The 21,389-nt window shown below is 41.1% G+C and overlaps 1 protein-coding gene across 1 annotated transcript; it reads right to left on the bottom strand.

Moving 5' to 3' along the window:
* Positions 1–10,573: 10,573 nt before the first annotated feature.
* Positions 10,574–21,318, bottom strand: LOC121942863 (protocadherin Fat 3-like). The gene is made up of 6 exons (XM_042486153.1): positions 21,311–21,318; positions 20,037–20,746; positions 18,180–18,293; positions 16,538–16,597; positions 15,271–15,306; positions 10,574–11,947 (listed from the first exon to the last, which is right to left on the bottom strand). Exons 1-6 carry the CDS (start codon positions 21,316–21,318, stop codon positions 11,316–11,318), a joined length of 1,560 nt encoding a protein of 519 aa, XP_042342087.1. The 3' UTR covers positions 10,574–11,315.
* Between the last annotated feature and the right edge of the window lie 71 nt (positions 21,319–21,389).

Here is a 21,389-nt window from a genome sequence, read left to right as displayed (position 1 = left end):
AATTATCACAAAACATGGTTTGCCTTAGAGGGCTTTACAGTGTACGACATCCCTCTGCCCTTAGACCTTCACATCACCCAAGGAAAAACTTCAGAAAAAGAAAAAAAAGAAGAAAGAAGAAAAAAAAGGAAGAAACCTCAGGAAGAGTGGTAGAGGATGATGAGGGATCCCTCTTCCAGGACGGGAAGACATGCAATAGATGTTGTAAATAACAAATGAAATACAATTGTGGAAAAAAGGAAAGAGAAATAGAGAGGGAGGAGGGGAAGAGAGGGGGAGAAAGGCACAGCAATGGGGGAAACAGACGCATGTCATATTACAATAACGACAGGTGTGAAATTATCAAATGCACTCTATGATGATATTGTGGGTGTTGATAAGAGTCTCATACATTTATTGATAGGGAGGTGTCCAAAGGCATGATCACAGCATCGGCGCAACCAGGACCAAGACCACGATCAGGGCAAGCGGGGGGTACAGTATCAATGCAGCCACAACACGAGCACAACCAACGGCAGGGTCACAGCGCCAGCACAGATATCACAATGATCAGGCACAGCCAGGGTTGCGGCCAGGATCCGGGAAAGCTAGGAAACAAGGGAGCAGAAATGCTCCAGAGAGGCAACGGGATTAGTGTAGTGCAGTTCAACAGAACCAAGGTGGTGAGCAGTAAAAAGGATAAGCATTCAATGAGGATCCTAGAGTCACTGATCAGCAATTACGACTTAAACATGAATACCAGAGAGCAGTAATAGAAAAGAAAGAAAGAGAGAGGAAGCAGAGCCAGAGAGAAAGAGAGAGGAAGCAGAGCCAGAGTGGCAGGTCTGAACGGACTCAAAACCACCCCCGCCAGATCGGGCTGAAAGCTCTGCCACCTCCCCCTCCTCCCCGTCACACAAACTTGTGCTCCAGGAATATACACACTAACGAAACTAGGGTCACTAATCAGCTATTATGGCTTAAATATAAAGGTCAGAGAGCAGTGTTAGTCCCACTGCTCTCTGACCCCTACAGAAAGTCCCCCGGCAAGTTAAACTGATGTCAGCCTAACTATGGGCAGGTCCGGGCAAACCTAGCCAGCCCTAATTAGAAACTTTATCAAAGAGGAAGGTCTTAAGTCTACCCTTAAAAGTGGAAACGGTGTCTGCCTCCCTGACCAAAACTGGAAGATGGTTCCATAAGAGAGGAGCGTGGTAACTGAAGGCTCTGGTTCCTATCCTACATTTGGAAACTTTGGGAATCTTGCATTTTCAGAGCGCAGTGATCTTGAGGGTTGGACCTGTGACAGCATCTGTCTGGGATAGGATATGTCTAATTTTTGCAATGTTACGCAAGTGAAAAAAAGCAGTCCTTGAAGTTTGTTTTATATGGGAGGCAAATAAAACTCCAAGGTTCCTTACAGATGTGCTAAAGGCCAAGGTAATGCCATCTAGAGAAATTACATCATTAGAAAGGGAGTTTATGAGGTGTTTGGGGCCAGGAACAATAACTTCAGTTTTGTCTGAATTCAACAGCAAGAAATTACGGCTCATCCAGGCTTTTATATCCTTAAGACACGTTTGAAGTCTAGATAGCTGATCAGTTTCATCTAGTTTCATAGATAGAAACATTTGCATAATGTCAGCATAACAATGAAAATGTATAATAATTATGTATGTATCTAATTATGTTGCCTAAAGGAAGCATATATAAAGTAAAAAGGATTGGTCCAAGCACAGAATCTTGTGGCACTCCGAAACAGACCTTAGTATGCGCAGACGATTGATCATGGATGTGAACAAATTGGGAACGATCTGATAAGTAAGATTTAAACCAGATTAGTGCTGTTCCTGTAAGGCCAATTAACTGTTCCATTCTGTGCAGCAAGATTTGATGGTCAATGGTGTCAAATGCGGCACTGAGATCTAATAGGATTAAAACAAAGACCAGACCTGTATCAGAAGCAATCAATAAGTCCTTATTAATTTTTACTAGTGCCGTCTCTGTACTATGATGAACTCTGAGACGTGACTGAAAGTCCTCCAATAAACTATTATCTTGGAGAAAGTCACAGAGTTGATGAGCAACCACTTTCTCAAGGATTTTAGAAATAAAGGGGAGATTAGATATTGGTCTATAGTTAGCTAAAATCTCAGGATCGAGAGTGGGCTTCTTTAGAAGAGGTTTAATGACAGCTAAGACTGTGGTACGTAGCCCGTTAATAAAGACGCATTGATTATATCTAAGAAAGAATTGTCTAATAAGGGAAAAACTTCCTGAAGTAGCTTAGTTGGGATGGGGTCTAGCAGGTTGATGGCTTAGATGCAGAAATCAAAGTGTAGAGTCGATGAAGGTCAATGGGGGAGAAACGGTCCAAATAAATTTCAGGCCTTGCTGCCATATCCAAGCTACCTGAGTCCGGGGTCAGGTCAGTTAAGGGCAAGAGCTGATGGATTTTATCTCGAACAGTTATAATTTTATCATTAAAGAAACTCATAAAGTCGTCACTGCTCATAAAGTCATCACTGCTTAGGGCCAAAGGAATACAAGGCTCTATGGAGCTGTGACTCTGAGTCAGACTGGCTACAGTGCTGAAAAGTAACCTGGGATTGTTTTTAATTTCCTCAATTAATGATGAGTAATTGTTTGCTCTGGCATGGCGAAGGGCCTTTTAATACATTTTAAGACTATCCAGCCAGACTAAACGGGACTCTCCGAGGTTGGTTGAGCGCCAATTTCTTTCAAATTTTTGCAATGTGTGTTTCAATTTGTGGAACCGGGCGTTAAACCATGGGGCTAATTTTCTTTGTTTCATTATTTTCTTCTTGAAAGGTGCAACAGAGCTGAGAGCTGGTCGCAGTGAGCCAGTAACACTATCAACAAGACAATCAAGTTGAGAATGACTTAAGTTAGTAAGAGTATTCTCAGTCACTGTGAGACATGGTAATGAGGTCAATGCAGAAGGAATCAATTTCTTAAATTTAGCCACTGCTGAATTGGATAGACATCTAGAATAGTAACTCTTACTGAGAGGCTTGTAGTCGAGTAATAAAAAACTGAAAGTTATTAAATAATGGTCTGACAGAGCGGGAATCTCAGGAAAGACTAATAAATCTTCAATATCGATGCCGTATGCAAGGACTAGATCTAGGGTGTGGTTGTAGCGATGGGTGGGTTTATGTACACACTGACTGAAGACACACTAAACTTGATATAAGCTCAGAGAATTCAGATAGAAATTCAGAGTATGGGCCGGGGGTGCGGTACACTATAACAAACAGATTTGGCTGTAGAGTTTTCCAGGATGGGTGAGAAAGACTAAGAAAAAGGCTTTCAAATGAACTATAGTTTAGCTTAGCCTTAGGGTGATTGCTAAGCTTGAATCAAAAATAGCAGTGACTCCCCCTCCTTGGCCAGTGTCACATGCAATGTGACTATTTATATGACCAGGAGGAGTGGATTCATTCAGGCTAACGTACTCATCAGGACAAAGCCAGGTCTCAGTGAGGCATAATAAATCAATATGGTTATCCAATATTAAATCAGTGACTAAATGAGCCTTGGTTGATAGGGATCTAATGTTTAAGAGTCCACATTTAATTCTCCTTATGATGCTGTTTGACAGGAGATGTATTAATTTTTATGAGATTTTTTTGTCCCCTTTTTGGTTTATTTTGGATTTAAACAAATGAAGTGGTCGGGGGACAGACACCGCTTTTATAATATTTACATTATGGGTGTGTGACTGTGCTAGAAGCTCAGAGAAGCGTGTAAGACTGCAACTCTGTACCCTGGTCCCAATTCTGGACTGCCATGGCACGTGATCACACAACACAATGCATCACACTGCAGGGAGGTCCACCAACTACAAGACGTCCACAATGTGGTTTTCCTTATTTTGGCAGTACATCCAACCAACCTCACAATCACACAAGTCTGTTGCGATGGTCAACTGCTGTCAGGTCCAAACTCTGGTGAGGATGATTAGCTTGCAGTTGAGCTTCCCTGAGAGGGTTTCTTTGTGTAGAAATTAGTCTGTTGTGCAAAGCAGTTAAACTTATTAAGTTATTAAGTTTATCATTAAACTAGTTGTTCAGGTGGCTGCTCTCAGAAAAGCTAACAGGCGGTAGACCCTGGTTGTAGAGGTCCTGTGGTTTAATCCTTACAGGATGCAAACTTTGGGTCAGTGTGTCATGCCTATAAACAGGGCAAGAGTGGCATTTTGACTTAATACACAAATCTACAATTCAAATTCAATAATTTATTCATTATACTTCAAATGTGCAATAGGGTCTTACAATGCTTTCTTCATATCACTGTCTAACTGCAATATTTGGTGCAATATTTTAACCACAGCAATCCTCTGTGCAATTATTCAAATGTGGAATATTCTTTACAGCTCTTGAATGTAGGCTATATTTAACATGTGACACAAATTGTGCATATTGTATATATTATTATTGTTATTCTTACTTATGTGTAACTCTGTTGTTCACTGTAGCATTGCACACATATTTATATATTTATATTTTCCTTATTTAAACTTACATACTATTTTTATACATAGCATTGTAGCAAAAGGCCCCGTTTTATATTTTACACACTTAACAAACTCAGCACATTATCCATATTTATAATTTTAAATATTCACATATTGCTAATTGTCCATTACTGTATTTTTTTATATTTATGTAAGAACTCTTGTTCTCACTCGTAAAACCTGGGTTATAGCAAACCCTAGCATTTTACGTCATTTTGAACTCGAGTTCTTACTCGTGCCACCACGCATACCACCATCCTTGCTGGCCATAAGAGGACACTGACATGTACAACCCTTCTGACCCGAGGAGGAATTAACCTGGGAAACCATGGCAATTTACAGACAGTTATCCCTAATAAAACACATGTGCTGGTATGCTAATGAGGCCAGAAAGTCTCACTGTTTGGCTGTGGACAATACCATGTGCGCAAAGGACGCGTTTGACACATCCAGACTATAATATTTCCGGTCCTTGACTGGGTTCATGTGCTGACTGATGAACCAACTCTGGATGGGCTGCATGCGCAACAGATTAAGTGGGATCACTGCTGATGATGCCACCATCATTCCTAGCATCACCATGCACTGGCACACTTGGACCGTGTGACTCTGGCACAAGACCGCGAGCTGTCTTTTGAATACCCAACCATCTGTCTCCAGACAGATGCACTCACATTGACCGGGAATTCGAGCCCCAGAAAAGTTGTCACTGTCTTGGGAGTGAGGCAAATTTTCATCCAGTTAATTGGAAAACCCAGCTTTTGTAGATCATCTGTCACTGCTTTGGTGTGCATAATGGCCAGGCTCTCTGACTCTGCTGCTTGATGAGCGCATTGTCGAGATCACAATAAATCCTTATCCCTCGCTTGCAGAGAGGGGCCAGTGTGGTGTTCACACACACTGTGAAAGTCCAAGGGGCTCAGAGAAAGGCTGAAGTGGAGGACACAAAACTCTTATGCTTTGCCCTGAAAGGCAAACCTCAGATATTTCCTGTGTCTTTCCACAATGGGGATGTGAAAGAACGGGTCTTCCAGATCCACCAGTGTGAATTAATCCCCCTGTCTGATTGCTTTGAATAAACAGCGTTGTGTCAACATGAGCAACAGCATTTTCCTCAATGATCCTACATCCAAAATTGTCCGTTTTGATCCATCTTTCTTTGGGATGAGGAAATATCGGTGATAATAGCCTAAGATACGCTCTCCCTCTCTCACTGGGCGTATGGCCCCTTTCTCTAGGAGGGAGGATATCTCCTGTAATAGGACTGGGGCTACCTGTGCCTGTACTGTTAAATGAATAATGCCAGTGAAACGTGGTGGACTGCGAGCAAACTGTAAAGCATAGCCTTTCTTTAGAGTGTTCAGAATCAACAGAGAGGGCTGACAGAGCCGTCTCCATATTAACAGCCTGTTGGACAGCGCTGGCCTCTTGCCACAAGAGGGCAGCATTGTCCTTCCTTTGAGCCCTTTCTTTGCTTCAGTCAGGCTGTCTGCCTGTGACTGTAAGGCCTTGGGCTTACTTGCTATAAAAATGTGTGGAGATGTCCTGGCCTCATAGTAGGCTTTGGGCTCATTTGAATGCTTGTGACCATGGCTCTGGTAAAGCTAAGTGGGGTGTACAGATGAGAGTGAATGCTTAGTGTCTGTAGCTTTCCTTTTAAGACACAAAGCTGCTGTGGGACCATGCGTTGAAGCAATTTACATCGTGGCCGAAAGTGGTATTACACCGTTTGATTGGTCACGTGATGCACACTGCCCCAGAAAGACTTTTCCCCTTTGGGGAAACATGGGGAAAGAGGCATCTGTAAATCAGTAAATAATATTTTGTGAGCATCAAAACCCCCGCGAAATGTCTTCTATCCCTGTCTGGATGTAAACCATCTGGTTCGATAACATTTAAAAAGTCTTAAAGAGCTGCAAGATTAAATTTTTTAGACCTCCATTCAAACTAACCAAAGCGCTAATCCGGAAGTTGGTCACTCTGCCGGCGGGAGTTAACCGCTTGACTGCACTCAGCTGTGCTCGGGAGCATTCAGCTGCCGTTAATCTTGAGTACGCATGCTCTATGGGCCAGTAGACCCAGATATTTTACACGTTTCTAGACATGGAAAAAGACTTTTCTCTGCCTCATGCGCCACTGAGCAGCTCTCATAGGTATAAACGAGGCCCTGCCCCCATGGCTGTATCCAGATTTATAATAGATCCATGTCCTCCCCATCTTCCTCCTTGCCCTCACAGCCGCCTGATGGCCGGCGTGAAAATTTGCGAGTTACTCTTGTTGCGGGAAAAACTCACAGTCATCTGGAGAGGATTGCCACCCGGTTTCTGGTGTTCCGGAGGGAGGGAGAGGTGGGAAATCCGCATCCGTCCATGAGCTAGCAGGCTCGGGGAGAGCAGCGCTGCCTGTGGTGGAGACGAAGAGTTGTTGGTGGCGGAGCGTGGTGAGATGTAGCCGGGAGCACAAAAGGCAGAAAAAGGGTTTGGCTTGTGATAACTCCGTGTGCTCCTGTCCCAGACACCAGAACCAAGTGTCATGGCTGTCCTTCTTAGCTGTGCGCCTCCCACACTGGGAGCGATATACTTCTTGGTGTCCGACATACCTCGCAAGGTAGTAGGCTAGCTAGGTTAGCTGGTGGAGTGGCTAGCGAGCTAGCTAACTGAGACCAACCACAATGCTTTCATCCCTGCTGAAGAAAGCCGGTGTCTTCAAGGATTGAAGATGAAGTCTTTTCATCGCTCAAACAAAGGCTAGGACGTCCGTGCTAGAGCAGTGCAAGAGGTAAGCTATTTTAGCAATGTAACCGTAATGTATTAGAAGGCGGTGAAACAAGATGTCAGCAGCGGGCTGAATAAAGCTTGAAAGACGTTGGCAGGTGCATGGGGTGACTTAAAGCCTCAGCAGTCGTGCAAACTTCTGCAAATTTACATTTGTATTCTATACTGATGTTCATTGATATGACATGTCCCTTTTAAATGAATACATAAATAAGAAAACATCTATCTGTGGTGACTGATGCTGTCATTGTGATCTCTATGAAGTCCAGCAGCATTTCATATGTGTGAGACAGCACAATATAAAGTACTATTAAAAGGAAATTATCATGACAACCAGTAAACAGCTGCGATGGTCTGCCAGGATGGATTATCTCAGAACTGAGGACAGGCCGACATGGTGCGCAAGAACCTTTTTATTTTCTGCACTGAATTGAAAAAAAAGTAAAAAAAAACAAACAAAGCACTCACTTTGTACACTCATTTTCTGCAGATAGGGGACATATTGTTGACACGGCCTAATGTGTCTGAACATCCAAATCCATCAAAACATTCCAGATGAAAGAAATGTACAAAAAGATTCCCTCATTACCATTAAAACGTTGTAAAAAACAAAAATACAAAAATTAAATAAAAAAAACATTGTCTGGGATGTAATGTCTGGATTTAATACTGTGCAAAATTCATCTATAATATTGAGATGGCATTCAGTCAGTCAGTGGCAGAGCAGGAATGATGTGAAAACAGTTGATCTTCCACAGTCTTAATGTCCACATTCACATCAAACAGTCCAAAAACAAAAAAGGAAGGAAGGAAGGAAGTTCAGGATTGCAATTCCATATCTACAAAATCTTCATCACTATGTACACTGTACAGAGATTTAAACACATACATCTGGTACAAAGAAAAAAGGAGCTGCATGCCCGAGTGCATCAGGCAGATTATACAGTGATGTCAGAGTTTGACTTGTGACTGCAGACTGCAGATACTACAAAGGAACAGAAAATGCTGGAATGCAGAGATAGATCTGCTCTGCATGGCTTTTTGGGAATACTGGTGAGAAAATAAACAGATCAAACAAATGGAGGGGGATCAGATCAAAGGTGGACAATTGGTTGCTATTCAATTATTTTTTGTTGGCAGACAAAGTAACAAAAGCTAAGAGAGGCTGTGGTTGCTAATATTTTAGTTAACATCATTATTTAACCGTCTTGTTATCTAAAGATGAACTATTTCCTCCTGGTCACATCTGTATTATTGCATTTTATCTAGTTCTTGATGAGGTATTCAGATTAGTTACTTAAAGGTCCAGGGTGTGGGATTTATTGGCATCTAGTGGTGAAGTTGCAGACTGCAAACAACTGAAATGTCTCCTGTGTTTGGTTTGTCCTTTCTGGGCTACTGTTAAAAAAGCATGGATAACTCTATGGAGGACGACCTGCTGTGTATGTAGATATAGACCGCTTATTCTAAAATATCAGAATAATAGTATTTCAAGTGAATATACACTGATGAAATTAGTGTATAAATTAATGAAACTATATTCATTTTCATCTTATATATATTGCTAAATCCTATACACTGAACCTTTATGTAAAAATATGACAAGATACTAATTCTGCATTACAATTTAATGCAAAATAAAGCATAGTGTTAATTAGTGGCCAAGCACTGAGGTCACACCTGCATTAATTGGTTGACATCAGCTTCTCAGTCATGCTTCACAATAACTGGCTCATTGATCAGCTGTGTAGTTACCAGATTACTACTAACATCCACTGATATGTTAATACAGGTGAAAGCATTATTACCTCACACCCCCACACACTACCTCACACACTGAAACTCCAATCCCCACCCCCTAAAGATGTGATGTTCCTGTTTATTTGGCTGATGTTGATATTGTGTAACACGATAAGACAACAATAAATTAATCTTAATATCAAACTTCCAGTTAAATCCAATTTCTCTTCAGTTAAGTCTATAGTGTTAGCTAAGCAAAAGTTCTGATCTCCTTAAAAAGAAAATTTCATGTCACGATCACCCTTACCAAAATAATTGTGATAAACCATATTATTCTGACAGTCATTGAAATATGCCTAAAGGCCCTGACACACCAAGCCGACCATCAGCTGTTAGTCAGTTTTGGGCCGTAGGTGAGTGGCTGTGATTCAGCATAATTGAATTAGCGGAAAAAAAGCAGATGAAGGTGGAGCCCATCAGTGAATCAAATCGGTGAAACAAATTCCTCCGATTGGCCTTTCACTTCAGCGCACGAGAAGAGAAATGGAAGTGTGAAAAGTAAACAAATGGCTAAAGTCAAAAGGAAGGAGAGGTGGAAACAAGCAGAAATGTTTCCTGATAGTTTGTGTCATTGTTCACTTGCGCAGGGTAAATATATTTTGTTTTTTCAGCATTGGATTGTGTTGCTAATGTGCTAATGGGCTAACTATCATATCCCTGTTTCCTTTTCTGAATGACAATTAAAGACCACTGCCACCTGCTGCCATGGAGAATTATTTCCCCTCATGCAGGCGCAGATCGTACGTGCTGGTTGACGTTGGCTGTAGTCTTTGCGGTGTGTTCACGTGCAACTTTTCTGCCACAGGTGACAACAACAGTCGGCTTTATCACTGGTAGTTCTTTGATGTTGGTTTGGTGTGTCTGGGTCTTAAAACTCTAAAAATGGCGCTAAAATATCCTATACCTAACATTTTGTTGAGAAACAGATATTTTTATTGAATCACAAACAGGACAAACATATTTTTTTTTAACAGACATCCTTTTTTTTTTTTACTGAAAAACAATCGAATAATCTTTAAAAACTGGGCTTTACTACTGTATGAAATGGCACCATATCTTTTAATATAAAATTTGCCAATACTTGATTTAGATATTTGTGACTGTCAACATTGATACGGCCTATTTTTGCTGTCTCTTCTATTGTTGCGTACCAAGCAGTCTCTTTGGGTGCGGCTGGACATGATATGGTAACCCTGATCATGGAAATTCACTGTGATCAACTAACTGTGAGAGGTTTTTTTTTAAAAAAAAACAAAAAACAAAAGGATCCATGATAAAATCGTATATCATCCCATTCTTAATCCTAGGACAATAATAATACTCAGCCTATTCTGTATTTATGTATATTTAGTCTTCAGAGACAAAAGAAGTACTGTGTCTTATCTATAGAAAGGTAATCAGTGATCTTGAGACATCGGTCCTTCAAATACATTGGCAACTACAGCAGCTCTTGGCTTCCCACCAAAAACAAAGCTGAGGGGCTGAACATTTTGGGCTTCTATGGCTTCAGTGTTGTGGCTTGATGATTTTTTATGAAGGGGAGAGCACATTCCAAGTTCAAACAAATAAATGGCTTCTTGAAATGTGGCCAGAACATTGTTTCATACTTATTCACCAGTAAGGTCATCCTATTTTACAAAGTCTGTACAAGTTTGGAGCACTACAAAATTTACAAATCCAAGGAGGAAAAAGGAAAATGGGAATTTGTGTCTTTTTTTGTTTGTTATAGAAAGAAGTGGTCCGATGAGCTCTGTGAGGGAGCAGGGAGGCAAACAACCCTTCAACTTACATGACTGTCCCTTTTCTTTTTTCTAATTTATTCGTCCACATAAATTCCAATCTCTTTTGGCGAAGTCTTTCTGATTCACATTCTCTATGCCTTTCTTTTCACATTACATACGACTCCCTATTGGAGCAGGGAGGAACTTCTTGTCGTGCACAGCGGGGACAGGACTGACAACACAATAAGGTTGTTGTCCATGATAAAATTCAGAATTCCAATTTTTGGAGTTGGATGGGAGGATGTTACTTCAAACAAGAAAAATGTGGTTGTAAATTTGCAGTTTGAAGGTCATTCTTACAGTCGGTGGTTGTGGCATTGCTGAAAAAGGATTCCTTATGCTGTGATAACATCCGCTCGTGCATCTCCTTCCATCTGCTCCAATATTATGCTCCCTCTGGTCCATTCTACATCCCATAATGTCCCTGTACTAGTCAATCAATCACACCTCAGTCTGTTGCTGTGAGTCAGTGATGATGGTCACCCCTCGACGAAGCTCATCCATACTGTCAAAGTCACTGCCGTGTTCAGAGTCATCCAGCCCGCAGGGGGCCGACATGTCAGAGGCTGATGATGCACCAACAGACAGTCGCATGTTTAGTGACACAGAGTCATCAGTGTCCCCATTTCCTGGGGTTACCCCGCTCAATGAAGTGCTGAAGTCCCCATGAGGTGCCTCCCCGAGAGGCAGTTGGTGGGGAGGCAGGTATTGGCTGGGGTGGAAGTGTGGCCTGGAGTGCTGATGCCCGGTGCTGCCAGAGCTCAGGGTGCTCTCCTTGGAGGCTGGCGGATTAGTGGGCAGCGGCGTGTAGGGCTCAGGGTAGTCCTCGCCTGTGGGCAGCGGAGGAGGCAGCTGGTCTTGGCTCAAGAACTCTTCTTCGTGGGGAGGGGGGTAGTCGCTGTCAATGTCGTAGCCTCCCAGGTAGTAGTCGGACTCTAGTTCACGGGTGCTTCCTCCAAGGCGTGGGGCTGAACCTGCTGCGTCACTGCCAGGACCTGCCTCATACCCCGGCATCTCCTCAATGTCTGACAGCCTGGTGCTCGGCATCCAGTCTGATGTGTCCCAGTGATATGCTGGACAGTAGGAGGACATGGTCAGTGACAATCTGGACTGTGAAACAAAACAACAACAAACTAGTGTCCACGATGTAGAGCTGTGCAGCAGACATGCCTTAGTATGCACCAGGTATGTTACACTCAACTATACACAGAGGTGTTGGAGGTCAAGTGCATGACAAGGCACAACCTGTTCAGAAAACATGTTAGCTTTATCAGGGTTTGAGACATGCACAGCAGGAGCCTTTGAGGGTTGGGGTCACAGGTGTCACAGCATGCTGAGCTTCATGAAGACTTGGAGCACTCATGTTGACGGGCTCAGAAAACACAGCAGTACAGCAGAGGGATATATCACGTCAAGTAGATTATCCTATTGGTCAATGTAGCACATTGTGGGTGGGTTGTTGGCTCCGATACACACTGTTACCACTTAAGTACACCATGCAAATACTTACTGAATATACAGAATACAAACACTAAGCCTGCAATTAATCAGCTTAGCAGCTGTGTCACAATTAAGCAACCGCAACAGAAGTATCCTCACCAGAATACTGACAATGTTGATTGTTGGAACCAATGTCTATATTTTCCTGAGCAGTGTCTAATTGTGCTCTTATAGACAGACTGTTCACTCTCAGAAGCAGAAGAAGAAGTTGTGTAATGCTATAAAACCTCAGTCCTGGAAGGTTGTGGTGGAGGTGGTAGGTAAAAAAATGGTCATGTGAATCCTTTTTGACTCTTAAGTTGATTTTTTTAATGATGATTGATGATGATGATTTTAATAAACAACGAGGACTTGTTGGGAATGTCATTCTTTTGAATCAAACTAGGGGCTTATATTTACTATATGGCATCCAGTGTTGGTAACTTTACTTTTTAGTTATTAATTACATTATAAAACTATTGCGATTATAAAGTAACTTTTGACATCACAACATGAGTTACTGAGAGGAGTAAGTCAAGCCAAAATAAACTATCACGAAAGGAAATATATTTGCATCTATTTTCCTTTCGTGATAGAAAAAGTAACCCCACACCTTATAGATTCAAGTTTCTCTCTTTCACTAAACCAAGACTAGTTTAACTGCCTTGCTGACATCATAAAAACACTATATTCAACTAAAAAGAGAGAAAATAAAACTCATCAAAAGTGTTTTTGTCTGCCCATTGCTCTGTAACCAAGTAACTATTTACTTGAATTGCAAACTAATGTGTTTCGTTACTCATTACAACAAAACAAGTAATCTGAGTACTCTAATGTGTCACCCCCAACACTGGTTGCACTGACATCACCCATTTTAGTACTATTTCTATATCATAACATGTATAAGAGATTCTAACAGCCTACCTTCAGTTGGTGGGGAACATGTTCGCACTACTACCAACAGCCAATGGTCTATGTTTGGCTTACATTCATAACATCTCATGGATCCTGTACTGAACAAAGCTGTTACTGGTGATAGATGACCAACAAAATGCAAAACAGGGGTTAATATGAAGTGTTGCATAATGACTGACTTTGACTTTGCAAATTGATGAGAATTGACTAAATCCAGCATAAAGAAGCAACGGGTATGGAATTAATTTTGGGATTCTATAGTCTTAAAATAAATGGCTGCTTTTCTTGAGAGTTTGGAAAGGGCTGGGGCATCTGAAATGGGACCTGGCTAGGCTACGCTAACTTATCATTTAGTACTGGAGCCAACAACTACTTACATCACATAAATGATGATTGTCTTCACAAAAGTTTGTTGACCAAAAGGACAATGTACCAGAAACTCTGTAGATTAACTGAACTGAAGGCGAAGTTCATTTAAAAGGTGAGTGAAGTTAAAAACCAGAAGCCATGAGAAATCAAACAATAAGACGTCCATGCATCAAAGCAGAACACAAACCATGGGAAGACTGAGGCTGTGAAAACTTCATCACGCAACAACTGGTACAGTACCACCACTGGGCTGGAGATAAAAATCCAAACAAAGTGACATGGTGGGATGTAGGAAGGTGACAGTGGCAGGCAGAAAGTTGTGGGAAGGGGGAGAGTGACTGCCCTGGGCTGCTAACTCAGCACAGCACAATGAGAGGTGAACAAGCTGTGGGAGGGGTCGGAAATCACGTCTCACATACGCACACAAACCTTTGACTTGGGAAGGGGATGGGCAGAGGAATTTATCAATGACAAAGTGTGGAAGTATGAAAGTAGAGCTGAGTATACAGAAAGGTAGAGAGACACAGGAAGTGGACAAAATAACTGCAGTGAGGAGAGACCTGCTCAGAGATGAAAAGTGTTCTAGATATAATTTTCTATATGGGGTCAGTACCTGACTATGGGCCTGACAGATGTCTGGTTGTTGATAGTGTTTTCATGCTGTTGTTGGTGGGGGCAAGGAGGTGTAGGACACTGTAGGAGCAGCTTATTTCATACAGTGGAAAAAATGTATAGTGATCATGTCTGTCTGGTTAAAATTGATTACTATAGGCAGATGATTATTAGAACCAATTTCTGCCATTTTCTTTTTTTCTCATACATATCATATATACATTTAAGAAAAATGACAATAAATCTACCTTGTACCTTGTACCTTATATCTATTCCTATATCTCTAAGGCGATATATATATATATATATCGCCTACCCCTATCCATGATTGATTATAAAATAATGAAACAGACAGTTTCACTTTCAGCCTCAGCAGCCTCCCTATGTAGTTTCTTTAACATAATTTTCTTGAAAATGTCCTCTTCCTCATCAGCTCTTCTGCTGTTTTCCTCACTAAGAGTCACTCAAGGCATTAAGTGATGGGCTTTATCAATCCCCTCAATGTGGGTGGTTCAAGCGCAAGTTCTGTTTCATGATTTCAGTGTGCATGCAGCTGCAGACTCAGAGAGCCAGCTGGAAGCAGGCAAAGTATCATGATGGTAAAAAAATTTAAAAATAAATAGAATTATTGTAGTTTTAAATTGTTTTTCCATATGTTATTATGTGTGAAAAGACCCCAAAATGCGACTGCTCAAGTGAAGTAAAGGAACAGCAGGGCAAACAAAAAAAGTCTGCTGTATTATTGAATTTATCCCAGATATCAAAATTATCTGTTGAACACTAACGCCGACAAAAACTAGGAAATGACAAAGATATACAGTGTGACTGGATTGCTGCCAATCATCCATCTATCTCACCAGTGTTTACAATTTTTGTTAATAAACTTATTTTCATTAGGTGATTGTTATTTTGTCTACTCACTGCTGACAAAGAGAGATATATGTACGGATGGATGGATGGATGGATGGATGGGTGAATGGATGGGTAGGGAGCTGGTAAAGGAAGGGGGTCTGGTAATCACCTCTGTTGTAGGTTTGACCTTGGTCCATAACTGACACTGTCAGATGGAAGAACAACACAGAGGCCTTTAGTACTGGATCATGAGTGTGTCCACAGTTCAGAATGTAATCTTATGGCACAGAAGATGATTGAAGCTGGAGGTGTTGTGGGAACTAATGTGAGTCTCTACAGAGTTTTTTGTAACTATTCTGCTGATGATTTGGAACTCAGAAGTTAAGTGTTAACAAGCACCTCATACACCAGCCAGCCAAAACATTAAAACCACTGGCTGTTGAAGTGAATAACACTGATCATCTTGTCAAAGTGCAGTGTTCTGCAGGAAAATCCCTGGGTCCTGTCAGTGGAGTGAATACCCCCTGACATGCTAGACCCACTGAAACACTGCAGAAAACCAAGTACCTGCCATGACTGGTGATACTTGGTCCGCAATGGTGTTTGGCAGATTGAGCACATTAGGTGGCATCCACATGAAAGACAAGATGCAAGGTTTTCCAGCATAAAATTCCATTTTAACAAGATAATCAACATTCTTCACTTCTTTAGCCAGCTGTTTGAATGTTTTGAATGATTGTTTTGATACCATTCAATGACTACAACTCTCAAGAGCTTATGGAAGCTGTAGTAGTTGTAGACTAGAGACTCGTGTGTGTGTGTGTGTGTGTGTGTGTGTGTGTGTGTGTGTGTGTGTTTGTGTGTCACAGCCACCACCAGGAGTTTTTAAAAATCTTTTCTACTGAATTATCTCCTTTTCTTCTTGTATATTTATTCACATGCACGAAATTTTTATTCAAGCTCAACATTTCTAACTAAAGTGAATTCGTACTTGCCTCAACTTGCAAAGAACAAATGCACCTGGAACAAATTTGCATATGTTTTCATCTAAAAACCCACTAACAGCCAACTACCCTGTTGGTAGTTGGCTGTTAGTGGAACGTGGTCAGCCATCACTGTTCTATAGTATGACATATAATTCCTAAATATGTTTATTTTATATTATAATGTACTATCTTAATATAGTGATAACTAATGGAAGAAAAAATAACCTTGTGGAGAGTTGGACTGACTGATTGCTGACTGGGAGAACATGTGAGAAAGAGGGAAATAAATAATGTGTAAATATTTTTTTTTTGAGCTAATCTGATTCCAGTGCCTTGTGTATCTAGCCTGGTTGTTTAATTGAAGACACCTCTTAGAGCATCCTGCAATGACCAGACTGAGATCAGAGAAGAGGAAGAGGAGAGAGAAACAAAGGGGATGAGACATGGTACCTTCACTTTCGATTGTGTCGACTGCATCATTGACCAGTCGAATGACGGTCACTATGGAGGCTTGTGGAGGGAAAAAGGAGGAGATAAGGTTTGAAATACAGTCATCCAAAGTGAAAAATGCTGTTGGTGGTGTTAGCCAGGGGAGATCCCCTCACACTACTGCCAGTCCTGTCTGCAGAGGGGGCTACCTGGTCTGCCTCTGGCACAGTCAAGACTGTCTTGCTGATTTTGATGTTCCAGGGCAATTTTCATACAATATTGTTCATATATACGGAGATACTTTAGGTAAAAAAAAAATTAACAAACAAAATTGCAAACAAAGAAATATCAATGCAAAAAAACCAAACCAAAACAAAAAAACCAAAAAAAAAACAAAAACAAAAAACAAACCCAACAACATTACACTGCTGCTTTTTGTCACTTAAGCACAAACACTTTCTCATCTGATTACACCAGTCAGACATGAAGCACACAAATCACAATGGCAACAATTTTAACATGGCCGAGGCAAAAGATTTTAATCAAGTGATGATTAAGGGCAAAAAGAAAGCTGTCATCTTTGAGTTATGTTATGTTCGTAAAAGTAAAGCATGAATCTCATGGATTTCAAATCAAATTTAGTGAGAAAAAGACGATGCAATGCAAATAAGACAAAAAACCAAAACCAAAGCTCCAGCACTAACGCCACAACCACCAATACCACGCTGTGAAGCAATCAGAACCCCCGAGCCTTACAATGATGCAGCTGTGAAATCATTATCATGTACAGTTGTGAGAAAACATTTGTGAAACCATGAGAATGCATTACTGTACTATTTTGCAAATAGATAATATATGAAAGCATGTGTGACTAAATGTTTGAAACCTCTTGAGTATCTGAAGGCTGCATAGAATTGATGAGATATTGTCAGTTTTGCTGATTTCTCTAATGTCCTCCAAGAAGTGGCCTTAACAATAACAAATATTTTTATGACTTTTAAAAAAAATATTCACTGAATATTTGACAGTTTTGGAGAGAGACAAGTGTACAAGATATCAAATGGAAAATCACATTCTCAAGAGTGACATGGATGCAAGGAAACAATAACCTTGATCTTTGACCTCCAAATTCTAATCAGGTTGTCCCTGACATAAAGTGGATGTTTGTGCCAAATTTGAGGAAATTCCCTCAGGGTATATCATATTCATGAGACTGACACGGTTGCAATATAAAATATAAAATATCAAATATAATCAGTTTATTGTTGAGTCGAACTGGATGTTTGTGTCAAATTTTAATTACTTCCGTCAAGGCGTTCTTGAGATAACAAATTCCCTCAATGGGACAGATGGTCGGAAGTTATTTGAGAGTATTTTTAAAACGAAGGCAGCATTTTAGAAGTGCATTGCAGCAAGAGTCTAAATAATTCACAGTTTTCTCACAAATGTATCACAGCAAAGTGTGAGGGGCAGCACAGGATTTGCATGAATATTGATGAGTAAAATTTCCAAACAGAAGAGACACCCAGTGTAGCCAAAAAATAAGTGAGCAAACAAAGCCTTAAAATAAGAACCATATTTTAAAGAAGTCAAACGGTAAGGAATTGGGATATTGTGAGAATCCTGAACCATTACTGCTGTGAGTGCAGCGGGTGTGTCTTACCATTATCATCGCAGGAGTCAGACTGGAAGGAACTCAGTGATTGGACCTCTGAGTTACTGCCTTTGTTGCTTCCTGAGAAACATGTCACTTCTTCTGCCATGTCAACCATCTTACCTGCAGGGAGAGGTCAAGGGGTCAGGTGGTTGGGGGGGGGGGCAAAAGGAAAAAAAAAATGCATTTTAGGGGACTGAAAGTGACTGTGTATGATATGAAAAACTATATTCATGCATGCTCCTCATTTATCACATGAACAGTTTTTTTTTCTAGAACAGAAACTATTTCATTGCCCTCTTCCTGGTATTACTGGGTATACTGACAAGCTGTGTCTCTGCAGTGTTTTTATGTCAACAGTCTTGAAGCAATAATATGCACTTTGTTTGGTTGTGGTGATATTTATTTACTAATTTTTTTTACACTTTAGTCTTCCAATTTGAATGCATTTCCCTGTTTTATGAGCCTATGTGTTTATAGTTTTTGAAGTACAATTAAATGTGTGGTCATTTATTTTAGGACTGGACCTTGAGTCTGGATGCCATGGCTGGACCTGTTTAGAGCCACTGCTTTAGGTGACACTGTGCCTTGACAAAAAAGTCCCACCCTTATTGCTTTTATTTGTCATCATATTTGGGAGGGAGGGAGGTCACTGATTTAAATTGCAAGCAAGGAAAGAAAATGCTGTTTTATATCAATAGCTTACAGTTGTTCTCCTTTTTCATCCCAGATTTTTGGTTAAGGCCCAGAGTAGCGTTATTCTCAAGACTTGCCCCACTCTCACTCTGTTTGTCATAACAGCCCCGTGGTCCCTCCAACCTCGGCTAGGAGACAATTGCTGCGGGAGTGCGAGCTCTGTACTGGAGACAGGTTTTTCCTGCTCACAAAATTTTCTGAACTTTTATTCAGGTCAGTTTTCTCGTAACTCTCCACTGATTTCTTGCTATTTTTTGGACAATGTGTTGCTGAGTTGCTCACTGTCTTCCTCCCACATTTTTCAAAGAACTCAAACCAATTTGCTCAGTGTTCAAACAGTTAAAATGTTATCAATAAGACCTTTAAAGTAAAGATTCCATTGTTTTGTAGCCATCCAAACACCAAAACAAAGCTGCTAGACTGCTGCTAACACAACTAAACAAAAAATGTTATCTTGAGTTTTGATTGCTACAGTGATATAATGCTGATATGACATCAGGAATTATGGATTTAAGGGCATGATGTGCATACGTGTATTGATGTATCTGGTTATGCTTTATATGGACATATGTAGGCATGTCTATACATAGACAGTAATTGTGAACATGCAGTGCATTCATTAGTGATATTTCTTTTATTATCTGAGTCTCTCTTTTTCACATTCATTCATTGTTTCAGCATACTCATTTTTGTTTTTTGTTTTTTTTTCTCAAATTAACAAATTAATCTATTAATTTATTTAAAATTCTGTGACATCACAGGTCATTCTAAGCCAGGCGGGTTGGGAAGGGGAGGGTTAGAAAAAAGGTTTTGGAGTACCATATGGTAACATATGGATGTGATGCGGCTATATACGCAGAATTTGTTATTACACTCTTATTATACAAATCTAAATAAAACTTGATCACGCACAAAAAACAGAATTTATGGATTTAAAAACCATCCTTTGAATTGTAGAGTACGTGTGTTTGTATTTTCATATGGGAACAAAATGACCTCATGTACAGAACCTGTAGGATACTAACATAAATACACTTTCTCTACATAACAATACTTATTAACCCTAACTTATTCTAACTGGGCATTCTGACTGTAGCAAGTAGAAAAACAGCACACACACACACACACACACACACACACACACACACACACACACACACACACACTCACCCTCATCACTGTCCCAGGGGCTCTTGCGTATGGAGTCACAGTCTGAGCGACAGGGGGACACTGGCGGCAGATTGGGGGCCACGCTGCACACCACCACCCCCCTCCTGGTGGTTCCTGACAGGATCCTTGGTGACTCTGGGTGAAAGGTGCTCATCTCTGTGTGCTCCACACCGCGCCCATCCACCATCTTCTCTAGCGTGGAGCGTGGGTCTCCTTGGAAACAGGGCGTGTATGCCATGGGCCTCACAGGGACCTGTGGAGGGCCCATCATCCCACCCCCTCCCACCACAGCCCCCAGCCCTGGCTCTGAGTACAGGTTGAGGGGGTCCCCTGGTGTGCAGTGGAGGGTCTTGAACTGAACTCCGTTGGCCTTGTTGAGCAGCGCGGCGGTGGCAGGGTCCTGCACCAGAGACAGGTTGTTCCGCGAGTAGTTCTTCTGGAAAACCTTCTTGCGGAAAGCAATGAAGAGGATGATAAGGGTGATGATGACAAAAAGCACCACGGCGATCCCGATCAGCTCCTCTTTACCGACCACAGTGTGACCCGCCCGCATGTCGGGGACGACAACGGGCCGCAAGCCGCAGCGCTCACCCACGAAGCCTGCTGTGCAGTTACAGTAGAAGGAGCCGTAAGTGTTGACGCAGACACCGCCATTCTCACACTCGCCCTCTGGATTACTGCGGTCACATTCGTTCACATCCTCCTCGCAGCTGCAGGATGGAGGGATGAAGGACAGAGGAAAAAAGAGGTCTGAGATGATAATGTATGAATAACTCCTGACTGCTCAATTACCTGCTAACTGATGGATTTCTTCCAAAGCCACAGAGGGAGCACCAGATGAAATGCTCTGTGGACAGACTGCAGAAGAAGCTAAACAACACAATCCCTTTGTCTTTAATATGATTACTCTGCTGTGTGTGGTATACCAACTCAGAACAAATAAACAAAGCATAAATAACTAACTAAATAAATAAACAAAACAAACAAAAAAAAGAATTACCACACAGCGGTTGTATGCCTCCATGAACCAGTCAAGTTGCAACTACAGATAACATTGTAATGTCACAGTGAAGTTGACCTTTGACCTTTTGGATATTAAATGTCATCACTTAATCATTATATCCTTTTTGATATTTGTGAGAAATTTTGTCAGAAATTCCATATGAATTCATGAGTAATGGCCAAAAACATGCGTTGTGAAGTCATAATGACCTTTTACCTTGAGCCAAACTCTATTTGTCCACTCTGTCTAAACACAAACATAATCAATTTACCACACCATAACTGACACACACAAAACTTGAAACCTAGAAACACTGTTCTATCACAGGATGACTGGTCTCTGTGTGCATG

Source organism: Plectropomus leopardus, chromosome 5 (assembly GCF_008729295.1).
Source record: "Plectropomus leopardus isolate mb chromosome 5, YSFRI_Pleo_2.0, whole genome shotgun sequence".
NCBI lineage: Eukaryota > Metazoa > Chordata > Actinopteri > Perciformes > Serranidae > Plectropomus > Plectropomus leopardus.
The sequence above is the reverse complement of the archived record's forward strand: the minus strand, read 5'-3'. Positions and strand labels throughout refer to the sequence as shown.

Bases quoted from the DNA above. Each gene is read 5' to 3' on its own strand.
- LOC121942863 (XM_042486153.1), bottom strand. The intron at 18,294-20,036 runs GTGAGTGTGTGT...CTCTCCCTGCAG, and splicing joins CCCCTGGGACAGTGATGAGG to GTAAGATGGTTGACATGGCA. The intron at 15,307-16,537 runs GTACCATGTCTC...TCCATCTGACAG, and splicing joins CGACACAATCGAAAGTGAAG to TGTCAGTTATGGACCAAGGT.